Raw genomic sequence first — 11,040 nt, forward strand, 5'->3', positions numbered from 1 at the left:
TATCTGTCATATTTCAGTTTATTAGTTGAGTATTCTATTGTTTTTCTCTTCTATTTTCTTTTTAAAATAGTATTCTACTGTTACATGTATTGGGTTTGCATGGTTAACAAGGGGATGAGTTTTGCTAACCTAATTCACTTCACATCAATGTTTACATATAAATTTATCCATGTGGATAGAGAGACAGAATGTAACACACTGCACCAGTCGAGTCAAGCCAGAAATTGCTCAGATGGCACAAATCAGTTAGTGTTGAATGATTTTACATTGTTACATCTCAGGGCAAACATATTAAACTCCTAAGTGGTGGCCGGTGCATTTTAAAATGTAAATTCACCTAAAATTAATATTGAAGGGTTTCCAAATATCCTCAGTCTAATTAAAATCATACTTCTTAGATCCAAGCCCTATACTCTGAGGAGTATACAGTGCAGATCTGAGAAGACTGATTAATTAGATTGGCAATTACCCAATGTTAACAAGAGGCACTGGACAACCACATTGATACATGGATATATATACATTAGATAAGAAGGAATGACAAATTGTATAAACAGTACTGTACAAAACAATCGCCATTTATTGGAATATAATGAATGTACTCACCACAAAGTAAATACAGGACAGATATATCTAATTCTTAGTTGTACAACATTTTTATACATTAAAAAAAATGTCTTCACTGTTATGTTGTTTCATAGTGGTTGATATTACCATCAAAGTCAGTAAAATTACAAATGGCCCGCAGACCTTTATTATCCCACAACAATGAACAAAGCAATTTTTTTAACCCCTGACTCCGAGGCCATGAAATTCACAATTATATAGTAATATTATAATAATACTATGAACCTGATCCTTATGTTAGACGTCCATGGGAAAAAAACGTTTATTATAAAGATTGCTCTATTCTTTCAGCCTTTGGGACCCTAAGGCTCCAAAAGCATGACATTTGCAAATTTTGCATCCATCCCTTAAAAAAAATGCTGCACAGCCAATTTCGGCAAAATATTCGAAATTTCATGATGGATGCACATAATTATTATACAGATAGCAATAGCTAATCACCTGATTAACGCAGGTGACGTAACAATCTACAGCACCATAAAAAACAATAACAAGTTTTTAAAAAAGTGTGCATACACAATGGCAAGGCAATAAAAAATCTAAATCTGGCATATCATTTATTTATCATGTCGCACAATTCGTAGCACCATGGTTGGTAAATGAAAGATTTTAGTATCTAGCTTAAGTCTTTCATTGCAAACTATAATTATATCTCACAATAGTACATACAGTAAAATATAGTTACAGTGAACTCACTTATAATGAATTCAGACTTACAGTGATTTTCATCCTCTGTAGTTTTAGTTTATATTACAAACTTACTGCAAATAACGACAAATTACGTTTATAACAAATCAGAACTGTATAAGCATGTTGTACTGTATCTATAGCCTTTCATTTAAGTATTTAAGGAATACAATAACATGTACACTCTTCAAAATAAACATAAATGTAGTAGAATCGGTAAAATATATATATACAGTTGTGAATAGAATAGATGCATTGGTCAAGTTCTTTACTGATTTACAGTCTATAAAATTACAAATGAGTTCTGGTATCTCTTCATCAAACAGCCTATTAGGCAGATTTCTTCAGTTCCTTTTTGAGGGTTTGGAGATCATTATACAGATTGCGATGCAAAAGTTCTGAGGCACACAGCAGTCCCCCAAAAAGGGCACCTGTTAATCCAGCTGACATTATGTCCTGACCTGTTTTAATGGACAAAAAACTTCCATCAATATACAGTGAATTCACGCCATTCAATTCATCACCATCTATATTTATGGTATCACAGAGTTCGGGCCCAAAACGGGCTTAGCCCATGTGAGTATGAGACTAAAAAGTAAAGCAGTACTCTTTATATGACTAATCCAATTAAAAGTAGACTTCACTCCACTGCCATACAATCTATACATACTTGTGTATGGAGTGTTTCATAAGGGAAAAGAATTTACAAGTCTAAATGGATTAGATTGTTGTATGGAGTACAAGATATTGTTGCATGCAATCACTGAATCTAACCTTGACCTTTGACCTCTAAAACTAAACCATTACTAGAGATCTTCCTCTCCCTATCTACTACCTCTGTAGTAAGTATGAGATAGAAAAACTTGAATAGTATTCTCTTTATATGTTGTGCACATAATCGATATATTTAATCACCAACTGTAAATTTGATCCACAGATCCATAGATATTCATTGTAGCTATCTCCTCTTTCCACTTTTGACCAAAGTAACCCGATGTGATCAACATCTAAAATAGTGCTCTTTACATGGTGTCTGGATGTACAAGTTACAAGCATCTTTATTGTGTGGAGACAATTACCTGTCAGATAGAGACCGGGAATGTCTGTCTTGGCTCGGAGTTGTATGCTTGCCTCTGGCAGAAATCTCTGCATTTGATGTTCAAGGCCATACATTTCTCCTTGCTGGAACCCTAAGTAGTACTTGTTACTGAGGGGGCTTCCAACATCAAAGTACTTCACCTAAATAGTAAACATCAAAGTACTCCACCTAAATAATAAACATTGTGCCACAATTAAGTTCCTAAGAAGACTGATTTTCTTCGCAGATGTAAGACATCTTAAACCTTTTAGGTATAGATGACTTACTTACAGTATAGTCTAATCAGAGGACTTTTGATCATTTTTTAATCAAAAGAATTTTTATTTGTGTAAATTGGCGACATTGCCTCAATGGAGAAGTAAGGTTTTCCTGAATAAATATACATTTAGTAATAAACAAACTGAACCTTAATTCACAAATCTTGCTGATAAATTTCACAAGGCAAGATCACAGCAATAAAATCTCACAAAATGAAAACGACTAGCAACAGTCCCTACAATTTAATTGATTTTAAACTTCTAGAGATATCTTTACCTGCTTTCTCAGCAATACTTACCTTTCCTTCAAGGCTGGGGTACAGTCTGATACAGTGGTCCAACATTTTCTTGCCGATCACGGTTTTCAGGTCCTCATAGTCCTCCCCCCTGTGTTTGACTCGACTCTCCTCCCACTTCTTAAACCAGGAATATCTGGACAGCGTAATCAGCAGGCAGGTGGATTTATCTATAGGTATACATATATCATATCAGTCTCCTTGCTTGTTGTAAGAAGCCGATCCATATCCCATAAAGGTGCTACAATTCTATTATCGCCATTCATATTCGAGAAGTGGTCAAAAGGATAGCAGAAAATGACAAAGGTTTACAATGGAGACATCCATTCCCATGTTAGCTAATATTAAACATGCACACTGATTCTGATATAAATGATTACGAAATCTTGATGCAGAGAACAGGATCAAGTTGTGAGGCAAGGATTGTAGTACGACGATGAAATGAGATGCAAAGTGTTCAGTATAATATTGTTATCCATGCATGACACTATATATAAGACTGCAAAAAGGGTATAAAAACACGAGAGGAATACAAACAATGGACAGACAGACAGACAGACCTACAAATGATGCAGTAGTTAGACAGCTGGATAATAGACAAATGTATCAAAGACTTCCACGAGACTCCAGCTCAAGTGAACTAAACATACCTGGATTTCTCTTATGCCAGGTTGGATCTTTTGCTGACGGGAAGGAGACGAACATCAAAGGGACATCAGCATCCTTAAGTTGGTCTGGTGCCAGTGATAAATAATCCTCAAATGACTGCTCCAAGTCTGGCCTAATGAATTAGAACTATTGTCAGGACTAGCCAAAAAAAGTCAAGTCATATGGTGTTAGGCCATCTTAATTTGTGTTCAATAATTGTACTACTATACATGTACTAATGTTTTCTTAAACATGCTGGTTTGTCAAATGTCATATTAAAATGAGTTTGATCCGAAAAACTTTTAGTAATCAGCATATATTTTGGAACATTTCTCCATTACAACTTATTCAAGAAAATTGTTTGTACAACATCATCATGCAGAGCAATACATGTATTCAACAGTTTACCTAAAGAAATTCATAGAAGTACATTGTATATAAAGAGACATCTACATATTACATCAATGTCTGGACTACACTATTACCTCATAAAGCTCCAGCAGTTATGTGCATTAATCCCCAACTCTTCCTTAGTGCCATTCAGACCAATAAACACTGTCAAATAGGACAGACTGTCTCCCACCTTCTGAATCATTGGGTAAATACCTGACATGTGAGAGAGTATAAATCTGATTGTTACAAATGAACTTCTTTTTCATCCTCAACTTTTCAGTGCAGTGTTGATTTTACACCTATTAATTTTTGTTTTAATTGGCCATTTCAAAAACAGCAAATATAAAACTGTACAATTTTAAACGTTATTTTTCCCCATTTTGTACTCACATGATTTTGTGGCTGTTTCTTGAGGCAGCAGATGTAGAAAAGTGTTGGACACACCAGCATCTGACACAATATGCTGTGCATATATCTCAACCTCACTTTCACCTTTCTGGACTTTGACACCTAAAAATAACTCATAACAGATACAGAGTGGAAACTAAAATTGATCATCCTTCAAAGGAAATCTGAAGGAAAACAAGAGGACCAAAGGACAGTCACCTGTGTGACCCCAAGGGCTAGAAATCTATAATAAATTTTCTATTATGCATATCAGCAGTAGTATAAAACTAGATAGGTTCTTTATAAAAGAAAAAAACAACCCACAAATACCCCCCCCCCCCCCCCTCCAGAACACCCATACTGATGAAAGACATATATGTTATATTAAACACTGTATGACTATTTTTGACCCACCCTAGAGTCAAAAACCTGGGGTTACAAAATTCGCAATTTTGGTACTCCCCTTTCTGTTTTCCTTAAATATACATTTAGTTTTTGTACTGTATCAGTAAAATTAAAGAAAAATGATTCACACATAAACACTAAATACCCAGTTTGGCCCCGCCCTGAGGTCAGAACCAAGTTTGGCCCTGCCCTGAGGTCAGAACCTCTACCCTAAGAATCATGAAATTTACAATTTTGGTAGAGGTCTTCATGCTCCAAATGACTATGGATTTAGTTTTTCTTACAAATGTGCAGTTGTAGAGAAGATTGTTAAAAATTGGTTAATTTTTGACAGTTTTTGTCCCATTCCCCTGTACCCAGGAGTGCAGGAGCCCTGAAATTTACAAATTTTTGTCACCCTTGTTACAAAGATGATTCATACCAATTTTGAAGAGAATTGGAAAGAGTAGCTATCAAGAAGTCAAAAATCTTCAACTGTTAATGTACAATGCGTGTCACATGACTGACACAGACCAATAGCAATATGTCACCTGAGTAACTCGGGTAACCTAACAATGTAGAAACAGATTACAAAGCTTACCCACTGCTCGGCCTGAATTCATGATGATCTTTGAAACAGGAGCATTGACCAGTACCTTTCCCTCCAGCTCTTCAATAACCTGAACCATCTGATACGGGATCTCGCTGGGACCTCCCCTTATGTAGTACGCTCCAGAGAAGTAATGGCGTAAAACGGTACTGTGAAGTCCAAAAGGTGCCTTTGAAGGTACAACACCTTATAAAAGGAACACAAAAAATTAAGAAATCTGCATACAACCAAAGCAGTCGTCAACAATATTTTAAACCATCACTTTAAACACTGCATGATCCAAAGCATGTCCTTAGAAAATTTCAGCCACCTGAATCAGACCAATAACTATAGTCAAAACATCTTCACAAGTTAAGATACTAATCACTTAAAGAAAAGCAAAAATGTTAACATTATTTATGTACTTGAGAATTTTTACAAAAATTTAACCGTAATCTCCAAAGATGTAGGCCAGTGTTCCTTTAAGTTCCTCATCATCTGTCAGCTCATCAAGGACTTTTTTTACACTTATTTTCCCAAAGCGAGAGTAGGACTTGAATATAAAATTGAGCAGTCCAGTGGAAACCAACAACCAGGCTACCCATTTAGGAACCAACTTCAGGACAAAGTACCCCTCAAAAAAGTTTTTGGACTCCTAAAAATACACACACAGTTTGTGATGACATTTTACACACAGAATGTAATGACATTTTACACAAAAGCAATGACATTTCACACAGAGTGTGAACAACACTAACACTTACAGATGCTTCAGTGGCATCATCATGACGCTATCCATGGTTCAAATTACAAACATATAAATCAAATGTTAGACAATTCTTCTCAAAGAACATTAAAATTCTCGCTTACAAGTCTCACACAAATTGAATCATCTGAAGGCACATTTTGTTAATTTTCACCTACAAAATTATTCTGTAACTACAGGTCACACCGGCAAAAGTAGGATTCCCGGAACATACAGCAGCATCCATAGCACGAATAGTAGCCACGAAAGTTTGGTCAATTTAGAGCGTAAAAACGTTATTAAGGAATGAGCCTCCATCATAGACTTCGAATTTTTATAATGATGGTAAAAGAAACACTAACATAAACACTGGGGGCATAGCACGAATTCTTCCCAACTTTGTTGAAGTGATATAACATAGTTGCTTATAAATATTTACAGAATCTGAATTCTAAATCAAAGCCTTATCTTCAATACATAGACTAATTAACCACTTGAATAAAGAAATGAATATATGAAGCACAAACCCTCAAAGTCTGGAAGAATTTGTTGATGGCATCCTTTTCTTTAGGAAAACATTTAATGAGATTTGCTTTGGTCTCACGTTCGTCTGACATAAAAGGATATTTCCTCACTTTTTCCTGACGAGGATCTCCCATAGCAACCTGCAAGAGAGTACATTTATATTTCTAAAATATTGTATTACTTTGATATTTCTACTTTTCAAATTGATTATTTTCTTTCAGAACTATGTTGTTGATTATCAACATTAATATATGAAATTTGTTTTGTTCCACAAAAGAAGACTAAAATGTCAGCAAAAATGAAAATCAAATTGAATTCTAAAGTAAAACAAGTGTGATGGTTATAAATATCTGCCCTAAAAAATACTAAGACGTTTAAAGCAGCCTCACTATGAAAATAATTAAAATTAATGAATGTTTTACACATTTGGGTCAAAGTATTTTAATTTTATACAAACAAAATAAATGTCAGTACAATCTATATCATTATAATGTTGCTGGTATTGATCTTAAACTAATCTTTAGAATATATGATTGTATTAAACATGCAAGGGCATTGAAATTCTCATAACATCATTCTGACATCATAAATCTTTACATGATCATTCTGACATTATAAATCCTTACATTATCATTCTGACATCATAAATCCTTACTGTCATTCTGACATCATAATTCTTACATTGTCATTCTGACATCATAAATCCTTACATTATCATTCTGACATCAAAAATCCTTACATTATCATTCTGACATCATAAATCCTTACATTGTCATTCTGACATCAAAAATCCTTACATTATCATTCTGACATCATAAATCCTTACATTATCATTCTGACATTATAAATCCTTACATTATCATTCTGACATCATAAATACTTACATTATCATTCTGATATCATAAATCCTTACATTGTCATTCTGACATCAGAAAACCTTACATTATCATTCTGACATTATAAATCCTTACATTGTCATTCTAACATCAGAAATCCTTACATTATCGTTCTGACATCATAAATCCTTACATTGTCATTCTGACATCAGAAATCCTTACATTATTATTCTGACATCAGAAATCCTTACATTATCATGATAAAAATATGAATACTTGCATAATCATTCAACATGATAAATCCTTACAATGGCATAATAAATCCTAATTTCTGTGGAAACGAGGGGGTTATTGATATTCAGTCTTTCCTGAGGGGGATAGGAAAGACCGAGTATAAATAACCCCCTCGTTTCCACAGAAATTAAATAAATCCTTACAGGATCACACAGACACTATAAATCCTCACCACATCGTATGCCTCATCCATCCTCGGGTACTCCACTCTTCCACCGGTTACTTGGTCCATCATCACTCGGTCATCATTACCAGGCGCCATTTTCCCGATGTAATGGACACCTGACAATAATGGTAGATGTATTGTATTATAAGATACAATATAATTGTTTTTGTTAAAAACAAATATCTCCCCAGCTCTCAAAATTGAAAATGCTCCAAATTACACCACCCTCCCCTTAATGTACTGCATGGTATGGAGGAGAAAGCATGAGCAGGAACATAGACATTATAAACTGCACTTTGTGCATTGAGGAAAAAGATTCGACATCAATGTGACCAATGTCATTGTTGTATATGATATGAAAATAATGACTGTTATACTGAACAACCAGTAGGAAAGTGAAAATACTTTCTACATGAAAAAAAAATCTACAAAACACTCCTCTTTGATCCACTGTATTGTAGGAAAATATAAGATCCCTGGGTCAGAACAATGTGAACATCATTAAATGATATTGAAGTATTGTACAAAATTTCAAGTCTAACCGATAAGCCATATATCAGGAGAAGTGTTCATGAGCTATTTACACCCTCCTCCTCTCTTAGATCCACTTAACTTTTATATATTTAATTTTTAAAATGATTGGATCCTCATGTCCTGACAATATGCACATCTACAAATGGCAATGCAGCATTGTACAAAGTTCCAAATCTATTGGATAAGCCATATAGGAGAAGTGTTCACAAGATATTCTAAATTCTCCACCTCTCTTAGATCCACTATAACTTTTAAGAAAATGATTGGAGTTTCATGTCCTGACAATATGCACATTTACAAATGGTATTGAAACATTGTATAAAGTTTCAAGTCTTTCAAATAAGCCATACAGGAGGCAAAGTGTTCACCAGATTTTGTGACAGACGGACGGACAGACGGACGGACAGACTGACAAGAAGTACAAAAACAATATGTCTCCCCCTGAAAGAGGGGAGACACAATTACATGTATTGTATGATGTTTACCATGAATGCTGAGGATTTCACAATTTACGTTTGTTATATACATTTCATTTAGCTTGAAATCCAATATTTAGCAGTGTATAGAATTGCTAAAGTTTTATGCTTTCACAAAATGAAGGTACAGAGTACTGTAGTGTCTGACCACAGCGTAATAATTCTGAACATTTACGTTTTCACTTCAGTCTGTGGGGTTGTAATTCCAAGGATTTACATTTTAAAAAGTAATTATTTTCAGTTGTTTTGCCATAACTACGGTACTTGAACTACCATTACAAATTGTACAGAATTCAGCAATTTTAAATTGCTTTTGCTGATAACAGTATAACTATTGTCTTAGAATACATGACAGTTTGACACAAACAAAACACCCCTTGATTCCAGTGTGATGTGTCCCAATTTGTTCCATATGTTAATTCTGAGGTACTTTCCCTTTTAAATATAAATTGTGTGCCATATCATATCTTCTAATTCACAATGATCAAATATTTTGAATATCATAATGATTTATGCACCAGATACAACTTATTCATAAACAAGGCCTCCACAAAGCCGAGCATCTCCTTGCAATTGTAAATGAACCCTGATACAGTTTATATCAGCACTCGCATTCTCCCACCCACACATGCAACATCACATTATTACATCCCCTCCAACTCTGTTACCACGGATAACAAGTTTAAATGTTCAGAGTTAGTAATAAGAACTCATGCTTAAACTCCAAATCAAATCGCTCTGATTATCTCATAATTCTCTCTTTACCAGTATGGTATAGTAATGTATTGCATTGAAAAAAAATACCTGTATCAAATTCAAAGCCTTTATCATGGAAGGTATGACAACACCCCCCTGCCTGGTCATGCTGTTCTAGAACCAGAACTCTCTTCCCTGCTCGTGCAAGCAGAACCCCGGCACTCAGCCCACCCATGCCACTTCCAACAATGATCGTGTCCAAGTTTGCCGGGACTTTGCTCGCCTTAAACCCTATGAAATAAAAATTACACTTTATTAGAATTGATCTACAATGAAATTACATTCACTTATGTTTTGTTAGCAATGAACCATTACTGTTTTATTCTATAAAGGCATGCAAGAAACCTGGAGAAAGCTCCAGTATTTTGGGCCTCATCTCTATCGACTACAACAGTGAACTCATGAAAAGGAAGAATACAAAGACAGGCAGATCATGTGTACAAATACTGCAAGATTTAGACATGTAAAGCTATCATGAGAACAAGATAACCGTCAAAATTCATGTGTACATTAGAGAGCTTTAATATCATTTTGTTTGATGTAGGTCACTGCATGTAGTAGACAGCCATAGTGTAACAACTGGTAACGTCGACCATCTATAAGGTGAAAAATTATTAAAGTGTGCTGAGGACTTATAAAGAATTTGTGTATAAAATTAATATATTCAAAAAAAGTTGTACATACTTTGCTTAAGAACTCGATCGCGCTCCTTCTGGTCACTAACAAGTTGTTCCACTGGATGCACATTCTTTATGGAGAAAGGATTCTTTGCCGGTTTGGGTCCAGAAAAGAAAACTGACAAGGCCAAAATAAACACACACAGGAGAACAAGTACTCCCAGAATATATGGATTATCTGCAAGATATTGCAGTAATCGGTTAAACACAGACAGAACACCTGCAATCATCTTGGATAGTCCTTTTCCTGGCCTTAACCTTTGATCAACCTGCTGCCCGGCTCATGTCACATTTGTTTGTTTTGGATGTAAAGTATTTCGTGAATATCTAACCCGATCAAAAATAATTCAGTTTTTGATATTTTTCAGGACGTTATAATTTTTTTAAGTAAGCTGAATCTGTATTTTGGTAGTAATCTTTTAGAATTATGGAAACTGAACTAACCTCAACAATCCTCATTATATTAATTTTTCATTTGTACATTTCTTGTTCAAAATTATTACCTAGCCAGATATCACAGGCACTTGTTTCTGTAAGTAACATACGACCTCTGTATAATAATAATTATTAATATACAGGGGTCATAAGTTATTAACAGAAACAAGTGCCTGTGCCAGATATATATCAATGGGTTAACAGTGAGTCAACATTACTGCAGATCGGG

At 34.7% G+C, this 11,040-nt stretch overlaps 1 protein-coding gene across 1 annotated transcript; it reads right to left on the minus strand.

Annotated features, from left to right (window-relative positions):
* Positions 1-552: 552 nt before the first annotated feature.
* Positions 553-10,692, minus strand: LOC125667886 (all-trans-retinol 13,14-reductase-like). Its single transcript, XM_048901550.2, has 12 exons — positions 10,384-10,692; positions 9,748-9,930; positions 7,940-8,049; positions 6,640-6,777; positions 5,818-6,022; positions 5,380-5,574; positions 4,398-4,517; positions 4,100-4,220; positions 3,617-3,747; positions 2,970-3,136; positions 2,394-2,553; positions 553-1,775 (listed from the first exon to the last, which is right to left on the minus strand). Exons 1-12 carry the CDS (start codon positions 10,604-10,606, stop codon positions 1,645-1,647), a joined length of 1,884 nt encoding a protein of 627 aa, XP_048757507.2. The 5' UTR covers positions 10,607-10,692; the 3' UTR covers positions 553-1,644.
* Positions 10,693-11,040: the final 348 nt, after the last annotated feature.

Source organism: Ostrea edulis, chromosome 1 (assembly GCF_947568905.1).
Source record: "Ostrea edulis chromosome 1, xbOstEdul1.1, whole genome shotgun sequence".
Classification (NCBI taxonomy): domain Eukaryota; kingdom Metazoa; phylum Mollusca; class Bivalvia; order Ostreida; family Ostreidae; genus Ostrea; species Ostrea edulis.

Excerpts from the sequence above, each read along its gene's own strand:
- LOC125667886 (XM_048901550.2), bottom strand. The coding sequence starts at position 10,606 with ATGATTGCAGGTGTTCTGTCTGTGTTTAACCGATTACTGCAATATCTT. Across the intron at positions 8,050-9,747 it reads AGGCTTTGAATTTGATACAG|GTGTCCATTACATCGGGAAA; the intron begins GTATTTTTTTTC and ends CATTATTGTCAG. Across the intron at positions 4,518-5,379 it reads GAATTCAGGCCGAGCAGTGG|GTGTCAAAGTCCAGAAAGGT; the intron begins GTAAGCTTTGTA and ends AGTTATTTTTAG.